The 21036-nt window shown below is 38.8% G+C and overlaps 1 protein-coding gene across 4 annotated transcripts in view; it reads right to left on the bottom strand.

Moving 5' to 3' along the window:
- The window catches only part of bnc2 (basonuclin 2), a 446623-nt gene that overhangs the window by 99736 nt on the left and 325851 nt on the right, over positions 1–21036 (bottom strand). The window contains exons 5-6 of one of the 4 annotated variants that reach the window (XM_048595055.1): positions 14511–14537; positions 40–2837 (exon numbers count right to left, since the gene is read on the bottom strand). The exons of 1 other annotated variant lie outside the window; for it this stretch is intronic. In XM_048595055.1, the coding sequence (XP_048451012.1) occupies positions 2180–2837; positions 14511–14537 (685 nt within the window). In that variant the 3' untranslated portion in view covers positions 40–2179. Of the gene's footprint in view, positions 1–39; positions 2903–14510; positions 14538–21036 lie in introns of those variants that run through there. 2 more of the 4 variants (XM_048595056.1, XM_048595057.1) reach the window with 2 other exon arrangements.

Here is a 21036-nt window from a genome sequence, read left to right as displayed (position 1 = left end):
ATGCTGCTTGGCCTGCTGTGTTCATCCAGCTCTACACCTTGTTATCTCAGAATCAACTGCAATTTTTCTTTTGTGATTTACTTTCTAATATGAAGGTGCTGTTTTCAATTTCCCAATGGTCAAGTGTTTGTAGTAAAACTATAACATTTCTATATTTCTGTCCAGTGTCTACTGTTGGGAGATTTTTTGAAAAGTCTAATGATTTGCCTTGCTTATATATAATATATATATACTTTAAGAGAAACATTTCCAAAAAAGAGCCATGTACCAGGGGTATAGCAACCACCTCTCCGGATTCCTTGATATTGACAGTTTAGTATTGTTAACTGCACATACCTGTGAATTAATGGACAAAGAGCTCTGTCTGATCACAATGAGCCAGTGACTCTAACTTTACTGTTCATATTTCACAAATTGCATGAACAGTTGGTGATGTACTAGAGGACTGTGACGGACTTAATCTGTGATTTCGATAAGTTGTCCTCAGCAAATGGGTGCTCTCTTACTAAACAATGAGTATTAAAAGGATCAAGTGTCCTTGAGACTGCTGATCTGATTGTCCTTGTATTCCTTCCAGAGGAAAAAAACCAACACATCAGAAAAAAGTATTGTGATTGAAAAGAGGCGGGTGGGATAAGGAGGTATGCAAAGACCTATTCATTTTCAAATAGCCAAATTGGTATAGATAAGCACTACCATCAGAATCTCTGATTTATAGAATACCTGAGAATAAGTGGCATGTGCTAACATCCCATACCAGACAAACATTTCCTAATGCTGGTTTGCTGGGCAGAGTAGAAATGCAACAATAACCTGTGTTTATTAAGCACCTTCAGCATGGCAAATGATCCTAAGGCACTTCACAGGGATTTTATTGGACAGAAATTTAATATATAACCACAAAAGGAGTTATTAGTAGGGGTGATCAAAAGCTTGGTGAATGAAATAGATTTTTAGGAGCATCTTGAAGGGAGACAGAGGGAGGGAATCGGACAGGTGTATGAGGGAATTCTAGAGCTAAGGGCCTAAATAGTTGAAGGCAAGGACACCAACGTGAAATTTGGCCCACATAGATGAGATCAATATTATTATTAATGAGATTGGAGGGCTGAGGGGGTTCCAGCGTGTAAGAGGTTTGAGACAGATAGTAATGTACCCTCAACTCAGAGGATCTTGTCATGAAATGTATCTGACTTTTAAGGAGAGACCCATGAAGAAGTTCACAAAAGACAGTGCAGTATTTTTAAACATAGTATGGGGCAGGCCAGCTGTTTTAGTTTATAAATAGGGGCACAATGACAGCTGAAAAATCAACAGATTTTAACTCACTTGGAACAAAGGAACAGGAGGAGGCCATTCAGTCCCTTCAGTCTATTCAAACATTCTACTACACTATGGTTTATCTGTACCTCAATTCCATCAACTGTTTCAATTTCATAATGCTCACATCCTCGCCTGATGATAAACTATCAATCTTAGTTCTAATATTTCCAATTGAACATTCCTTGCCACCCCACTGTTACTAAACTGCCACAGCTTCTTTGGAGAAAGAGTTCCAGATTATCACTGCCCTCTGTGTGAAGTGCTTCCTGACATCACCTCCAAACAGTCTGGCTCTAATTTTACGGTTATACCACCTTATGGATGTTAGGAGTAAAGTTACAAATTGGCATCATATGCCCAAAATCTGCTCAGAAGATAGACTCTAATGCTGTGTGACAAATTAAAACAAGTGGGAATTTTTACTTTACAAGTTCTATGTTGCTGATTTTGGAAATTTCACAAAGCACAAAGATTATAAAAAGAGGGCCTTGGCTTATCAGGATGACAGTACAACAGATTTACATCATTGGCCTTTTAAGGGCACAATATTTACAAAATAAGCCGCCATGCTCAATCAAAGTTTCTTTCAAAAGCTGACAAGTAGTTAGTACACAATGACAATAAGAAGGTACTTTTATTTTGCAGGCAACAGTCACAGTTAGTTCAAATTGTCTCTTTGGAGATGAATTAAGCGTGAGCATTTCAATAAGAGCTGGGGTTTCAATCTATAGAGCTGAAACAATTGCTCCTTGGGTCCGAACCCCAGGTTAGAGAGCAAAACTGCAGAGTAAGCACCTGATGTCAAAAAGGCTTGGCAGTTTCCACAGATCAGGGCCACCTGGAGTAGAGGCCTGCATTAATCTATGGAGGTGAAAGGAACATTTTTGTGTAGGTTAGGGTTCTGGCTATGTCGATTCCGACTCCGCAGAGAGGAGAACATCATATTGCAACCAGGGACCTTGCACTTATGCATTTCACGAAGATGGACTGTCTTATAGTGAACCCTCAAAGTTCCCTTGTTGCTGTACATTTTGTGGCAGATAATACACATGATTCCACCATTGCTAGTTGATGCTGCCTGCAGTATGGAGGCTTCCAGGACTTCATGACTGGAACCAGCAGCTTGGGACTGGGCCTCTGCTCTGTGAGTGGATTCACCACTGTCGCTGGCCCCATCTATTTCATCCAGCAGAATCCCTTCATCACTTTCTGCCTCCGATTCCCGTGATGAGTGAATGCTGCTGCTGGATTGAACACTGGAAGTGGTACTGAGATCCAACACCATGTAATCATCTGCTGTGACCCTTGTGTAGCCATTGGTGTGGGAATCTTCCGTTCCTGCCGGTGAACTGGCTTCGTCCTGCATATCTAGCCCAATGCCATGGTGCCCTCCATAGATCTTGGCCAAGAATTCTTCACGGAGATCCTTGGCAAGAGGCGGAGCTGGATCCAAGCCCATTTCATCCAGTTCTTTGGTCAGAAGCTTACGGTGAAGGTTTATGTTGGCGCTGTGTCTGGAAAGAGCAAGAAGCGTGTCTGTCAGTACATTGAATGGCTATTGCAGTCGTAGAGCACTAACCTGCAACAGAATTTAATAAATATCAAGACTAATAAATAACAAGAATAATGAAAAAAATACATAAAGAACTCAGTGGTTGTTCACTATCTCCCATTCATTAGCTATTAGAATTTGAGAATAGTGGTTAAGCAAAACTAGAAACTGCAGAAAATAGTCATTATTACTTGATCTAAACTCCCGTGCAGCACATTCCTAATTTCAGGTGTGTTATCCAGAATAACTGGTGAATGTTGTGGTATTTTACGATAGGAAGGAAGGGAGATTCAAAGGGATAGGTGACTTGCAGTTCTATGACTGCATAGTCAATTGTTCAATGCAATCTTGCAAAGTCTTAGATAACATGTAGCTTGAACAAATGGCCTGATCACTGATGGTGGTTACCTTTTAGGTTTTATTGACCGCTTTTCCATGGAAAGGAGTTGTATTCTCTTTTAGTTGTTCATGGGATATTGGAATAGCTCGTCTCCAGTTGCCCTGAGGCACTTAAGAGTCAATTGCATTGCAGTGGGTTTGGCCGCTCATGTAGGCCACACCAGGTAAGAATAGCAAATTTCCATTCCTAAAGGGCATTAGTGAACCAGATGGATTTTTAACACATTAGTCAAAAATTATTTGGTTAATATTAGACTACCTTTTTATTCCAGATTTTTACTGAATTCAAATATCACCATCTGCCATGGTGAGATCAGAACCCATGTCATCAGAACATTAGCCTGGAATTCTGGATTACTTGTCCAGTGACATCACCACTACACCACTGCCTTCTGCTTTGTAAAGTAAAAGTACACTCACATAATTGAGCAAGAACATAGAACTGGAAGGTATTTGGCATTTATGTTTTTCAAAGACTGAAAATAAACAGTTTATAAGGCTATCTTGATAATTCACAGGGACCCAGAATTTTGAAAAGTCCCTGATGCAAGCTTTGCAGTAGGATGTATATGACATTTGTTTATGCTTTATTTAAAGTGGGATAGAAGCATACATTCAGACTGTCAGGTATTTGAGCAGAACACTGGTGCAACTGACTTTTCCTCAAATCCGGACCACAGGAACCATGAATAATATTAGATTTTTTTTTGGTTTAGGACAATACATTTTTGCAGGAATATATTTCAACTTCACTACTCTGTACCATACAATGACAAATTGTCGTTAATTGCAGTTAAATAAGTCTGTTGTTGTATGTTCAGCCAAACTCTCAGAAAGAAAACAATTTAATTTTTCATTCTGGTCCTGAAAGGATTATTTAATGTCCTCAGAGTAAAGAATCCTCATGGCAAGAGTGATCGTAATATAATCAAATTTGTCATTTATTTTGAGGGTAAGGAATGTGGGTCTGAAAGAATCTTAAACATAAATAAAGGCAGTGATAAAGGTATAAAGACAGAGTTGCTACAGTTGAATAAGAAAATAAGTTAGAAGGAATAGATTGCAGAGAAGTAATAGCAGACATTTAAGGAGGATTTTCATAACTCTTAAGAAAGATATATTTCATTGAAAATGAAATGTTCTACGAGATGGATCCACCAAATATGGCTAACAAAGAAAGTTAAAGAAGGTACAAAGAACTGCTGTGAAGATTAGTGGCAGCCTGACAGATAGTAAACTGTTAACAGTTTCTGAAATGTTGCTAAAGATATAATGAAGGGAGAAATTAGAATATAAGGGTAAACTAGCAAGAAACATCAAAATACAGTGAAAGCTTCTACAAATACATAAAATGGAAACAGTAGTTAAAATAAGCATTGGTCCATTAGTGGATGAGACCTAGTATTAATAATAGGAAACAAGGAAATAGAAGATAATTTGAATAAGTATTTTGCATCTCTGTTCAAAGCAGAAGACAATAAAACCGTCACAAGAATTGGAGCAAAACTAAGATGCAAAAGTTAGGAAGGAGTTTAAAATAAACACTATCATTGGAGAAAAAGGACAAGAAAAACAAATGGGACTAAAGGTTGGCAAGTCCTCTGGATCTGGTGGTATACATTCTACCATCTTAAAAGAAGTTGCTACAGATTTAGTGGATGTATTGTTTGAAACCAATGATCCCAGAAGATTGGAAAATCACATATGTGACATGTGTATTCCAGAAAGGTGCGAGTCAGACAGCTGAAAACCAAAGGCCAGTTCGCCTCGTACCGGTCATTGGAAAACTGCTGGAATCCATTATTAAAGAAGTAATTGCAAGATATTTAGCTAATCACACAAAACTAGCCAGATTTTGTAAAAGGGAAACCATGTTTGATACATTTGATTTTTTTTGTAAGAATGTAACAAGTCGGGTGGATTCAGGGGAAGCAATTGATATAGTCCATTTGGATTTCCAAAATACATTCAGAAAGGTGTCACATAGAATGCTATTACACAAGATAACAGCCTGCAGTTATAGCGGTAACATTAATACAAGATTGGCTGACTAACAGGAAACATACAGTAAGGATAAATGGGTCACATTCAGGTTGGCAAAATGTAATTAGTGGAATTTCACAGGAATCAGTGCTGGTCCCAGCTATTTTTAATTCATTTGTGGGATATAGACATCACAGTTTAGGCCAACATTTATTGCCTATCCCTAAATTCCCTTGAAGGTAGTGGTGAGCTGCTTGTTGAACTGCTGTAGTCCATTTGTTGTAGCTAGACACAAAGAGTGGAAATTCCATGATTTTGACACAGCAACAATGAGGAACAGCAATCTATTTTGAAGTCAGGATGATAAGTGGTTTGGAGGCAAAATTGCTAGTAGTGGTATTCTCATGTACCTGCTGCCCTTGTCTTTTTTGTATAGTAGTGGTTGTGGGTGCTATTGATATTTGGTAAATTTCTGTAGTGCATCTTGTAGATAGTACACACTATTGCTACTGAGTGTTGGTGGTGGAAAGACTGAACGCATGTGGATGTGGCAACAATCAGGCTGCTTTATCCTGGATGGTGTCAAGCTGCTCGAGTGTTGTTGGAGCTGCACTCAACCAGGCAAGTGGAGTGTATTCGATCATGCTCCTGAATTGTGCCTTGTAAATGGTGGACAACTTTGGGAAGTCAGGGGGCTTGTGTTACTTGCTGAAATATGCCTAGCTTCTGACCTGTGCTTGTAGCCACTGTAGTTGTACGGCTAGTCCAGTTTAGTGTCTGTTAAATGGTAAACCCTAGGATATTGATAGTGTTAGTAAGACTATTGAATGTCAAGGGTGGTGGTTAGATTGTGTCTTGTTGGAGATGGTCATTGCCCAGAATTTGTATGAAGCGAATGTTGTCACTTAACAGCCCAGGCCTGGATATTGTCCAGGCATTGCTGTATTTGAACATGGATTGCTTCACTATCTGAGAAATCGTGAATGGTACTTAACATTGTACAACCATCAATAAACGTCCCCAGTGCTGCGCTTGTGATGGAGGGAAGGTCATTGATGAAGCAGTTGTAAATGGACATTACCCTGACGCACTCCTGCACAGATGTCTTGGAGGCGAGATGATGGACTTCCAACAACCACACTCATCTCCTTTGTGCCAGGTATGGCTCCAATCACTAGAGAGCTTTTGCCCTGATTCACATTGATTCCATTTTTGTTAGGGGTCATTGATATCACACTTGGTAAAATGTGGCCTTGATGTCAAGGGCTGTCGCTCTCACCTCACCTCTAGAATTCAAACTTTTGCTAATGTTTGAACCAAGGTTGTAATGTGGTTAGGAGTTGAATGGCCCTGGGAACCCAAACTGGACATCAGTAAGCAGGTGCTACTTGATGGTACTGTTGATGACACCTTCCATCACTTCACTGATGATCAAGAGTACATTGATTGGGCGGTAATAGGTCAGGTTGAATTTGTCTTGTTTTCTGTTTACAAAACATATGCCACATTGTTGAGTAGATGCCAGTCTTTTAGCTATACTGGAACAGCTTGACTAAAGGTACAGTGAGTTCTGGAGCACGTTGTCAGTACTATTGCCAGAATGTTGTCAGGCTCCTAGTCTTTAGTATACAGTGTCTCTAACTGTTTCTTGATACCACATGGAGTGAATCGAATTGGCTGAAGACTGGTATCTGTGATAGTGAGGACCCCAGGAGGAGGCCAAGATGGATCATCAACTTGGCAAGTATGGCTGAAGATTGTTCTGAATGCTTCTGTCTTATCTTTGTTAATGATTCTGAAGAAGGAACCAAGTATGCTGTAGCCAAATTAACTGCTGATACAAAGATAGGTAAGAGGTGCCAATGAGATTAAGATAGGTGAAGTGAGTGAGCATAAATTTGGCTGATGGAATATAATGTAGGGAAAGTGGTTAACTTTGGCTGGAAGAAAAGAAAAACAGAAAAGTACTTAAATGGAAGGCAAGTGCAGAATGTTGCTGTACAGAGGGATCTGCTTTAGGGTTGGGTAACTTGTAGGACAAAGTTCGTGTGCAGGTACAACAAATAGTTAGAAAAACAAACAGAATGCTGACCTTTTTGATATGGAAGATGAAATATGAAAGTATTGAAGTCATACTGTATACATTTGTGTGTCAGTGAACATTGAGAATACTATGTACAGTTTTAGTCCCCTTACATAAGAGGCATATACATTCATTGGTAGCAGTTGAGAGAAGGCTCACTAAGCTGATTCTAGGGGTAAAGGGCTGTTTTATGAGGAAAGTTTAACTAAATCGGACCTATATTCATTGGAGTTTCGAAGATTGGGAGGTGTTCTTATTTGAAACATATCAGATTCTGAGAGTGTTGCACAGGGTAGCTGCTCAGAGAATCTGTTCCCTCATGGGAGAATCTAGAACTGGGGGGCTGAGTTTAAAATTAGTGATCTGTCTCAGAGAAGATGATGTGGAGGAACTAGTTCTCTCAGACAGTGATTAAACCTTTGCTTTCTATTCTCCACAGAGCAGTGGAAACTTCAACATTGGATACATACAAGGTTGAGTAAGACAGATTTTTGAGGTTTTTTGAACTGCTTCCAACGCAAGTATATACCTCTTACATAAGGAGATCAAACTGTACATAGTATTCTTAGTGTTCACCAAATGCTGTAAAATTACAGCAAGACCTCCCTATTTTTGTATGGTATTTCCCTTACAAAAAAAGGTCAACATTTCATTTGCTTTCCTAACTATCTATAGTACCGACATGCTAACTTGGTGATTCAGGTGAAAAGGCACACAAATCGCCACTATACAGCAACATTTTGCAATTTCTCTCCATTTAAATACTATTCTGTTTCTGCCAAAGTAGGCAACTTTATATTTTCCCACATCATACCATTATACTCATCTGCTTAAATTATGCCCAGTGACTGAACCTATCTACATCGCTTCAGGGGTTATGTGGGGCTGTTAGGAAAGTAAAATTGAGACCACAATCAGATCAGCTATGGTTTTATTGAATGGAAGAAGCAGGATTGAGAGACCAAAAGACTCCTTCTGCTCCTACTCAATCTTATATCAAATCTGGATGTCAAGGGCAATCTATTTTCCATCCCGAGTAAGCAGAATTAAAAAAAAAGGAATTGGGCTCTGAGAGTTAATGGCAGAGTATAAAATCTGACAAGATGGACTGATGTTACTGAACACAAAAAGGTATTTATAATGAATCAAACTTCTCATCAAGGGAAAAAGGGGTATCTTCAGACTTTGTGGAGAGGAAACTCAACTTGAAAGTTGCAGTTGTTCCATACACTGAGACAGGTTTGTTAAGTTAAAAAGTATTCCAAAGGTATGAAACTTGAATTTGAAGACAGCTGAACTTACTTTAGTCTTGCTTGATTTTTTTTAAAACCTGCACTGTCTCTGCATAGAAAAACAAACTTTCTGAATAATTTTTGGTTCCCATCCATCTGTTTTTGAAATGCTTCTACTACTATTGTATTATTATAGATTAATCTGCGTTTTTTTGTGTGGGGTGAGGTGAGTGGCTGTTGGATAATCATGTGATGTGATTTGTCTTTCTAATTGTCTGGTTTGCTTGCACCTTTAACCAGTCAAAACGAGAGTTGTCAAATTGATACATTATTCCCAGATATGAATGAATTCATTGATTTAGATTTCAATATGTGCATGAACTTATATCATCCAGTACAAAGTTTGGATATGTGGGCTGATGACATCGAGAACATAGCAAAGCACTTAACAGTTCATTGAGGATACTGATACCTATTTAAATAATGGCTTCCCGTTGGTCACTTAATCAATAGTTTGGCACTAACTTACTTCACAGCTTGCCTCATCCACACTGAGCAAATTCATAATGCAATGAAGTCAACAAGATTTACAAATTGCCAGCTGCTTTGCAATCCAAGCCAAACAGATTTCAAAAGTTAAACTGTGTAAATGTTATAGACAAATGTAGAGAGATCAACAATACCCTAGGTTCGCAGTGACATGTGTAAAGGACACCAATGTGCCTCATCCGCTTATGATGCCACCTGATTGAATTCCACTCATGTAACCCACTTCCAGGGGCTTCGTCTTGTTCTGTAAAATTATATCACCATGTCTGTTTAATACTGGCCAATGTTTACCCACGTCAGGATAAATGTGGCACACATCTGTCCTGGGGAAAAGGTTCTAAGCATAACAAAAATGTGTCAACTCCAACAAAAGGGAGATGAATTATTAGCGTGTTGACTCCTTTCCTGGCTTTGAAAAGATATTGCAATGGAGCCCAGGTGTGATAAAGCATGAAGTAGAATTCAGATATTCTCAGACCTGTATAAATAGCCCAGAAAGGGAAACAATTGAATCGATGGCAGATAATACTGACAAGGAATTGCAAAATTGTTGGGAATATTGTAATTTCCTGCAAGATCATTATTGTAGCATTGATACAAAAACTATCTTGTGACAACTCTAGATGGAACTCCTAAAGATTGATAAAACGCTTTATAAAGCTCTTTACAGGTCAGATTCCAAATGATATTTGAATTAGATTACACCTTGTTGCATGTTTTAAACTCAAGTTGGATGACTGACATACTGAATGGGCTATTACTGTGTGGGATGCTGCTCCTTACGAGTCCCCCTGTCCTTTGCCAGCAAAACAGCTAGTTTCATCTAATCCATTTATATTGACATTTACTCAATTTGATGCTTCTGAATACAGTAACAAATCGCTCCATTGATGCAGGTGTAATGTAATAACTAAAATGAACTCTGAAGAATGCATTAGTGCTGGGATTCAGGAGCCAGTTGGGGATGTAGCAAGTTCAAACACATAGGTTTCTTTTAATTTACTAATGGAGTGCCTATCCTCCCAAAAAATCTATTCACAAAAGTTACGTTGTCATAAGACAAATTATTTCTGGGAATGCATGATCAAAAAGATGGGAATTGCACTCCAACTCCACTTCCACGTCTATCAACAAAGGTATATCTGTAACAATTCTAAAAGATGATGAGAGGAAATTGAAAGATGATTTTGACTCCGCACTCTTTGCGGTATTGTAAACAAAGAGGACCAGCTTGTAGCATAAACAATATACAATAAAACCATTTCTCTTTTCTCAGGACAGCGTGGACACTTTGGTGTAATGTCTAATAGTATTTTAACCAAGAACACCTGCTCAGCACTGGATGAAGAACAGACTTCTCATTGTTAATCCATTGAAAGCAGGAAAAGAATAGGGCCTTGCTTCACGTGTGTTGTCTGAGCAAACAGACACCTGCTTTATTTTGGACAATAGGAGACCCGACATTATGTGATTTGTCAAATGCACAATCATACCAACAAAGATTGGAATTTCACATCAAAAACAGAGTGGCAGAGAAACAGATTTTCTTTTTGTAACTCATGCTTGACGGATATGAGGCCCCAAAGCCTGTTGAACCTTTTCTGCAAATGAGGGTGAGAAAACAAGCAACCAGTTTACTGATAATCTCTGTCAGTCCTCAACTCTCTGAACCTCCCAACTATTTTCTTGTTGGTTCCCTCACGACAGAGCCAGTCTAGCAGCTATGTCCTTTAGGTCTTGATCAGCTCAGTCAGTAGTGGTGTTGCCAAGCCATTCTTGGTGATGGATATTGGAGTCACCCACTCAGTATACACTCTGTGTCCTTGGCACTCGCCACGTGGTGTTCAATATCGATAGGCAGTGATTCATCAGCCAAGGACAGGTGGTGTGAGTCACTATGAGCATGTTCGTATGTCTGTATACATTTGCATGTCATGTTTTATTCATTGTCAAGGACCTTAAGTGTCACTACCAACATCAGCAGTCATTGCCCATTCCTAATTACCCTCAATAGGGTGGTGGTGAACCAAAATCTTTGCAGTTCATTTGGTGTGGGTCCTGTTTGGGAGAAAGGGAAGAAGTTCCAAGATTTTGACCCACTGAGAGTGAAGGAATGCAGAGAATTTGTCCTTGTCCTTCTCAGTAGTGGACATCAGATTTATAAGGTGCTGTAAAAGGAGCCATCATGGGTTGTTGCAGTATATCTTGTATATAGTTCACACTGCTGCTACTGTGCACTGGTGAAAGATGGAATGAATGTTTTAAGGTGATGGGTGGGGTGGCAACGAGACAGGCTATTTTGTCTTGGATGGTGTTGAACTTGACCATTTTGGAACTGGACTCATCCAGACATATGGAGAATATTTGATCATATTCCTGATGTGTGCTTTGTGGATGGTGGAAAGTCTTTAAGGAATTAAAATGTGAGTTACTCGTTGCAGAATTCCCAACCTCACACTGATCCAGTGGCCATACTGTTTAATTTGGCTGGTTCAAGTACATATCTGGTCAATGACATCAGGATGTTGATGGAGGGATTCAGCAATGGTAAGATTGTTGAATTTCATGTTTGGCATTTGTGGTATGTATGTTCCTTCAGACTTATCTGCTCAAGCCAGAGTGCTGTCCAGATCTTGCAACCTATGGACATGGACTGTTTCATTCATTGTTGAATATTCTGCAATCATCAGCAGATATCCTCATTTACAACTGTGGGATACAGGAAAATTCATTGATGAAGCAGCTGATGATGATTGAACTTGAAATCTTCATGAATCATGGTGGCACGGTGGCTCAGTGGTTAGCACTGCTGCCTCACAGCGCAAGGGACCCGGGTTTGATTGTCGCTTCGGGTGACTATCTCTTTGGAGTTTGCACATTCTTCCTGTGTCTGTGTGGGTTTCCACCAGATGCTCTGGTTTCCTCCCACAGTCCAAACATGTGCAGGGTAGGTGGATTGGTGATGCTAAATTGTCCCTAGTGTTCAGGGATGTGTAGATTACCTGGGCTACAGGAGTAGGGGCATGTCTCTGGGTGGGATGCTCTTTGAAGGGTTGGTGTGGACTTGTTGGGCCAAAGGGCCTGTTTCCACACTGTAGGGATTCTAAGGTTCTTTGGTGCTCAGCTTGACTCCAGTCAGTTGAAGTTTTCCGTCCAATTTCTATTAACTTCAGTTTAACTAGGTTCCATGACATCCCTTTAGATCAAATGCCACCTTGATGTCAAAGGCAACCACTCTCACCTCACCCCCAAAATTCAACTTTGTTTTTCCATGCTTGGACCAAGACTGTAATGAATGGAATTGAGCAGTCCTGGCAGAACCCAAGAAGAGGATTGGTGAGTAGATTTATTGGCAAATACATGGCATTTGATAGCACAGTTGCTGACATCTTCCATCATATTGCTGAATGCATGTGCATGTGAATATGATTGTGTATGGGAGGTTTTCCATGCATAAGGTTGTGTGCATGTGAAATTCTGTGCATGTGTGCGTGTGTGTAATTCTGAGTGTATCTCTGAGATTATGCTTGATTGCACAATTTTGTTTGTTTGTTTGCAAACATGAGCGACGTTCTGAATATATCTGTCTAAGCATGTGACATTCTGGGTGTATGAGTGTGAGATGTCTTGTGTGTGTTTGAGTGACGATTTCTGTTAGTGAATTTATGAGTGTCCATGAGGTCATGTGATTAATAGCATGTGAGAGAGAGTCACCAGGGGAAGAATTGTATAAGTGGATATTAAAATTATATTGTACAGCACTGGATGATATAATGATATTGATTATCATCTCACCAAGATTAATGAAATAACATATTCTTGAAAAGAGGCTGCATTAATATTGAGCCAGTGCTGGTATAGCATGGTGTTCAGACCAAGAATGCTGTTTCTTCACAAATTTTGTCAGTCTTCAAACAGTCATCATAAAACCAAAAACAATCAAAAAACTTCTTGAAGCTCTCAGTTGTGATTTATTCAGTAACATTCCTGCCTTTGAATCAAAAGGTTCTGGAATCACAACCTAATTCAGAAGTTTGTGCATGCAATCCAAGCCATTTGTGATACTGAGGAAGTGTTGCACAGCGGAAGTTACTATTTTTCAAAAGAGATGGTGAAGAGATGGTAAATGGATGTTTTGTCAGTTTTCTCAGATAGAAATGTTAGATCCCACAACACGATCTCCTGTTGGCTTAATCAATGCTTATCCCTCAGCTTTAGCATTAAAACAGGTTATGTACTGTGGTGATTGGGAGATTGCCTTGTTAAAACTGGCTTCAATGTTTCTTACATTACAACAGTGACCACACCTCAGCAAATTACTTCATTGGTTTAAAGCAATTTAGGCATGGTGAGAGATAGTTGAAAAATACAAGTCCTTCTTGCAACAAGAATCTAAATAGAAATAACAAGAGAAGGAAGATGTGAAATTATAGGGAACTGAGAGTTCAGAATAAGTAAGCAATGAAAGGGGGATGGTTGCCGGTATAGTAAGCTCACTGCCACACCAACACCACTTTTCAAGCAATTCAAATCACCTTATAATGGTGCTCTTGGTTTTTCCTTCAGGTGTATTAGGGTCAATATTAAAATTACTGCAATTAAACAATCAATTACTTTTGATTTATTTTTAAGCATCTGACATAAGGACAGCATTCAATCCACGGTGGCTATGCTGCCTCTTTGCAAAGTCGCCCAGTTTAAACCCATGTCCCAGGTTCTCCCCATAACACTGCAAATACTCTTCCTTTTTTAATAAGGGAAAGTAGGGAACATTTCTTACAGCAACTGATCTTTGGGAATCCAATCCAATGTGCAAGCTTGCTATTTGGTTGATTCAGCAATTGCAGAATTGATTTGAAACTGACACACAGATAATGAAGGGGAGTGGGGGGTGGGTGGCTTTCTGGGCATTAAAGAGAGATAAGTTTGATTTTAGGTTGTACATCAGCTCAGGCAGTTTCACCAACAGAAGATGATTATATCAGTATATAAATCAGGACTGGGATGGGAGGGACTCTGGAAATACGGGAAGCTTCAATAAACTGTTGTTAATAATAGACTTCCCTTGAAATCAGCAGAATGGCAACACTCCCTCAGCACAGTTTCCAAACATTACTATAATTTCTTACATCAATTGATACAAGACTGCATTTTACTCAATGAATTAGCTTTCTTAGTGCTAATTATGATCTTCACATCAGACAGTTATTAGAAAATACAGTACCTCAGAAGCAGTTGTATCTTATTTAGAGCTTGTCTGGCATTCAAGTTAAAATGTATGTTTATGTACAATTTTAACATACTCGTGTACTTGCAAGTATTTCATTCAATATTTTACAATTTGACAATAAGCTACAACTACGTGTAAGATTAGTAAATGGTTTTATACCTGTGCGGTATTCTGTGTATGAGATGCCTGAGAAATGGGTTAAATAAAAAAAAGAAAGAAAAATTAGTTATGCCTTCAGTCATATAAATCAGGAAACTAGTGCTTTCATAATCAGTAATGTTACACCTGATAAATGTACACTGTTAACAAGTCAATACATATTAGGAAACAAAATGGGACTCCTCTCCCACACTTTCAACAATATCAGAGGCTACACCAACATTAAAACGCCAGGCTGCTCCCCTGGGGAGCTGGCTTGTGAAATACGGAGAAAAGCTGTAAAATAATTATTGAGTTAATTTATTTCCTATAGTTTGGAACCCTTGACTAACAGTTTCAATACAAATGACTTTCCTAAACGGGGAGGGGATCTTTATAGAGCTCCATTCATATAATCTCTTATGACATGCTATGATAATCCCATTGCTTCATATAGAAACACAGGGAACATTTGAAATCATTAGCCCTTTTCTCAACATTCAAAATACAGAATCTGAACATTAGCCCTCCCTATAAAGAAGAGGAAGGATTGACCTGCATTTGTAAAATCATCAAATTCTTTGGTTCACCATCAAATTGGACTCCTAACTGCATAATGAATGGGGAAAGCAACTGATGTATTTTAAACTAGTCACCGGAGATGGATCAAGTTAAGAATGAAAAAAAAAGGGTAAACAGGATCTGCAATTAAAAAAAGAGCACATGGTTTTCTGTCATTTATTTTAAAACATTGAAGGAATACATCAGCATAAACTGATCTTCGTTCCCTTCTCTCCAGCCTAGTGAATTGCTGGATCATCTCTAATTATTATTTATATAATTGCTCAAAAGCTAATACCTTTACTTATTTATCTGACCAGTGAGAGCAATTAGTGAAAACATATAGACAATACTTTCAAAACAAATTACTATCAAATGATCGAATATGCGACTGATTTAAGAAATCTGGAGTTTTGGACTGTTTGGTTCAATGGCTTTACAGATTCACCACCACAATCTGGGTTGAAATTGAGTTCAGATTGAAAGATCAAAGTTTTGATTCAATAAGAAACAGCTTCAAAACACTTTTTTTTCTATAAAGTATATGCAGTACTTAGTGAGTGCAACCATTTTCCTTCCCCCACTTCCCACGAATGACATGGAGATGCTAGGATGGACAAAGTCAGAAGTCACGTGACAGCAGGTTGTAGTCCGACAGGGTTATTTGAAATCACAAGCTTTCATAATGCAGCCCCTTCGTCGGGCTGTGCTCCAAAAGCTTGTGATTTCAAATAAACCTGTTGGACTACAACCTGATGTCATGTGACTTTTGACCTTTTCCTACACAAACATCATAAAATATCAAAGACTACTTCAGTTTCAACTCTCAAGATCATTTAGAAAACTACCTATAATCAAATACAAATTATACAAAGTTGACAATTTCACTCTCAGGGACCACGAATATGACTGGTATATTTGACAGAAGTGTCACACTGGCTTAGTGGGGGGCATTTTTCCAAGGTCAAGAGACAGAGCAGATGGAACTTCACTCCGTATCTGAAATGTGTATAATCTGGGAAATGATTAACACTAGTCACGAATGCAAAAGGTATAGGATTTTCAAATCTTTATATATTTGCCACTTAAATCATCATAACTTCCTAAACTTTAAGAGAAAAGAGCATTCAATCAAGTCAGCTTGATAATTAAAACCTTTTTGGAGCCAGATCACATTATTGATTCATTTTTTTAAAAAATTCTTTCATGAGATGTGATCACCGTTGGCAAGGCCAAAATTTGTTGCCAAAGCTTAATTGCCCTTGAGAAGGTGGAACTGAGCTGCCTTTTTGAATGACTGCAGTCTATGGGGTGTAGCTAGACAGGGAATATTGGGATTGTGACCAATCTATAATGAAAGAATGATGATGTATTTTCATGTTAGGTTAGTGTGAGGCTTAGAGGGGAATTTGATGGTGGAAGTGTTCTTTTGTCTCTACTGCCCTTTCCTTCTCAACAGTCAAGCTTTGGGATATGCTGTTGCAGGAATCTTGGAAAATTTTTGCAATGTGTCTTGGATACGGTACACACTGTTGCCAAACTGTGTCGGTAATGGATTGAATGAATGTTTAAGGCGGTGGATGGGATGTCAATAAGCAGGCTGCTTTCTGCTGGATGGCATGGAGTGTCTCAATTTGGAGCTCACTCATTCGTGCAAGTGGAGAGTATTCCATTACAATCTTGACTTGTGCCTTATAGATATAGATATTTGCTTTAGGGAATCGGGAAGTGAATTACTCATTATGAAATTCCCGTCTTCTGACTTACTGTTGTTGCCCCAGTATTATTTTTACTGCAGGGCTAAGTTGTATTTCGAGAGTTAGGGACTGGGAAGCTCAGCTTCCTTACCTTTGCTAGCACCATTTGACAGTATTACATAGAGTGTGGTGTTCATGCATTAGGACTATTGGCTATTAGAATTAAACATTAGATGCTGTAGGCTGTTGGTGAAATAATTCTACAATTGAGGTTTTTTTTACATGAAAGAACTTTAAAACAACTCCCACTGTGAAGAATTTTAGAATAAGCCAAAACTGAGACTGAATGCAGCTATAAAATTTTGCTTCACTGTTAAATGTTTGCCAAACTCAGTGGAACCATGAACCTTGCATGTCCAAAAGTGAGAACAAGCCTCTGCTGACACGCAGTGTGCAACACAAGAAAACTTACATCAAATAGAGGAGACTAATGATTAGAGACTTAATAGAACCTGATCTCTGTAGCATGACTGTGGGCATTCTGCTTTTCAATGACACATATAGTTAAATGGACGAGGTCGCTTTTCTATTCTGTTTCTAATGTGAGAGTACCAAATGATTTTTTCTGATTTGCAGGTAACTATATCTATACAATATAAAAGCCACAATAATTACTTCACTTACCATGGGCTTTTCTAAAGTTAATCACCATTACGCAGAATTAGCAAATGCATGGAGTCACAGAAGATTCTCGAATTTAAAACATTCACTAAATAAACCAAAAGATCTAATTCAAATTTTAGAACATAAGAACTAGGAGCAGGAGTAGGCAATTCCACCCCTCAAGCCTGCTTCGCCATTCAATACAATCATGGCTGATCTCATCTCGAAGTGATGGTTCATGATATTTTAATATCATAGTTTGAAATTTTGTTACATTCAGACACTGTGTCATCCAAGTCCATGTACCTCCAGGCTAACTGGTGAGATGTATTTGTGCTTTTCCTGTTGTTTAATCTGAGGATTTAGTGTTTGGAATGCTATGTTTTTCTGTTCTGCATTTCCTAAGGACTTCCACTCATGAAAATCTAAGTGCAGAACTATTGTGTCAACAATGTTTCCTGATTTTTACTAAGATTTCTAATTGAATACATTAAGGGATCAATCTCATTGGAATAAAATGAATATATAAACAGGATTTGAAGGCCAGGTGTACTTATTTAATAGTGCTGTGTTCTAAGGGACTATTCATTCACTGAAATAATTCCTAAGTATAATTTGTTCATCCAAACTAAAGTAACAGTTGAATCATATTTGTGTTGATAAATAATATAAGAACTGTTTAAATGCTCAAAGTTTGAGCTGCTTCAAAGAAAAGTATTCGGATTACAAAGGGCAAGTTTACCACCATCCTCACTCATCTAAAAATTACAGAAATTGCTGATTATACATTAAGTGCATTTGTTTCCTTCCTTTATGCAAGATGACATTGACCACTCCTACCTACTTTTGCCATAACACATTGAAAATTATATTCTCCTGTTCAAATTCTGTTCATGGTCTCATCCACATTGGTGTAATGCTTTACTGTCGACATTTTCCACGATTATCAGTGCTCCTTCAACTCTGGCCTCTTGAACATCCTGAACATTCTCTGTTCTGTAACTGATCGTATCTTCTGCTGCCTTGGTCCCAAGCTCTGGAATTCCCTCCCAGAAACTTTCCACCTTTCTTTAAGGTAATCCTGAAAAACTACTGTTTTGAACAAACAATATCTCCTGATGTCTCAATGTCAGATTTTGGCTAATAACACTCTCGTGAAACACTCTCATCCCTTAGGGCATTAAATCAAGTTAATGGCATTATGTAAATACGCATTGTTATTGTTGAAATTATAGAAAAGGCCCATTAATACAACTCTACTTGGTGTCCATGAATGACTATATCAGCATGGACCTCCCTCCCACACCTTTTGTGAATTCTTTAATTTTTATATGCAGTTTTTGTATTGTCCAAAAACCTTACAAAGAGATATACTCTGGTAAATGGAAATCATGGGTGAAGCAGATAGTAGTCTAATCTTCTGAAACTATGGGAACAGTGGCATGGTGGCAATGTTACTGAAATAGTAATCCAAAGGCTGGGTTAATACACTAGGGGCAATGACAATTAGTGACATCTAAAATGAATTCAATAAATCTGAAATTTAAAGCTAGTCTCAGTATCGGTGACCATGTCATAAAAAAAATATCAGTTTCATGAATGCCCTTTAGAGAAGGAAATCTTTCCTTATTTGAGCTGGCCTCCATGTGACTCCAGATACAGAGAAATGTGGTTAATTCTTAACTGCCCTTTGAAATTATCATGCAAACCATTCAGCTGTATCAAATCGCTACAAAAAAACTTTATATAAGATTAAATTGGATGGATCTAGGTGCAATAAAGTCAAGGCTACAACCTTGTGAAGCCCTTTTCATCAACGTCTGCAGTCATATGCCAAAACTGGCACAATTGTTCCGAGACTCATCAAGCAACGAACAGGTATGTTCACAATTGCCAAATTATACTCTACAAACATAATCTGAAACACCTCCATCACCAGCACTGGATGATGTCCTCTCCCACTAGCAGTACAGACCAACCAGAGGTAGTTACACTGTATTATACTGTCAGGACAGAATGGTCTTGGGAGTCCTCAACAGTGACCCATGTCACGAGGCACAAGTCAAAAATAGGCAAGGATTACCTCCTATCGCTCTGGCTGATCAAGTAGTATGTACTTATCAGTACTCCTCAATCCTGAACACTATCTAGAAGCAGTAGCAAGGGTAGCAAGTGCACATTATACACTCCAAGTGGATGATTTCATCATCTGCCACCAAGAGTGGTTGGAGAGCACCGCTCCTGACTGAGCTGGTTAAATCCTGAGGGACACATTTGAAAGTGGAAGGACACATTGAGAGAGATTAGCAAAGCAAATGGGATCTTGGGGTCCATAAATTGATGTATTGATTACAAAGCAGGGAGGTTGCACTTTATAAAGCTCTGACTAGGCCACAAGTAAACTATTTCATACAGTTCCAATTCACAGTCTTTGAGAAAATTTTGAAGACCGTGAGGGTCTGCGGAGGAGATTTACAAGAATGGTCCCAGGGATGAGGACATTTAGCTACAAGGTTAAATTGGAAAAACTCAGGTTGCTGTTCTTGAAATAAAAAAGATTGCGGGGAGATCTGATACAGCTTCACAAGATAATGACTGGTTTAGTTAAGGCAGACAAAGAAAAGTTGATTGCATTAGTTAATGGTACATGGATGAAGGGAAGCAGTGGGAAGATTTTGGACAAAAATGTATGGGATTGTGTGTGCAGGAGTATTTATATGCAGGGTATGGTAATGGTCAGGACCTTGCTGCCTATGAGGATCAAGGAAGTGAAGATGATAAATGATATCAAATTGAAACTGGATATGCTTTTAAAGGAAATAAATTTCTAGTGGCTATGGAGACTGAGCAGGGAAATAGGACTGACTGGAGTGCTCGACAGAGCCAGCATGGACTCAATGGACTAAATGGCAAAAGTCATGAATATGATGGAGTACTCCCTACTTGCCCAGATGAATGCAACTCTAACAACACTCAAGAGCTTCACATAATGCAGGACAAAGCAGCATGTCTGTTGGGCACCCTTCCCACCGCCTTAAACATTACTCCCTCGACCACCATTACACAGTGGTGACAGTAAATACCATCTACAAGGTCAACTGCAACCACTCATCAAGGTTTCTTTGGCAGCACCTTCCAAACCCACAATCTTTATCACTTAAAAGGATGAGAATGGCAGATCCATGAGACCACCACCACAAGTTCCCCACCAAATTGCATACTCATATAACTTGGAAATATTTTGATGTTCCATCACTGTCACTGGAACCCTCTCCCAAACAACATTGATCATGTAATTACGTCTCAAGGACTGCAACATTTCAAGAAGATGGCTCACCATCAACTTCTCAAGGCAAATTAGGAATGGGTAATAAATACTGACCTAGACAGCGAAGCCCACGTCCCGCGCCTGAACAAATAAATGAAACGTCTGGGTCAGTGAGGGATGGAAATAGCTATGCACCAATTCAATGATAGGAGGATGTGATGAAAAATAGATTTACACCTCTCGAAAATGAGAAAAGAGAATATGAAGGCAGATTGTCTTCTTGACTTTACACCAGAAACTCAATAAATATGATAATTGTCTAATTTTTCAAAGGAAATAATCACTGTGTCTGATGAAA

This window comes from Rhincodon typus, chromosome 3 (assembly GCF_021869965.1).
Source record: "Rhincodon typus isolate 14 chromosome 3, sRhiTyp1.1, whole genome shotgun sequence".
NCBI classification, from domain to species: domain Eukaryota; kingdom Metazoa; phylum Chordata; class Chondrichthyes; order Orectolobiformes; family Rhincodontidae; genus Rhincodon; species Rhincodon typus.
Note: the sequence above shows the minus strand (reverse complement) of the source record. Positions and strands in the feature narration are given on the sequence as shown.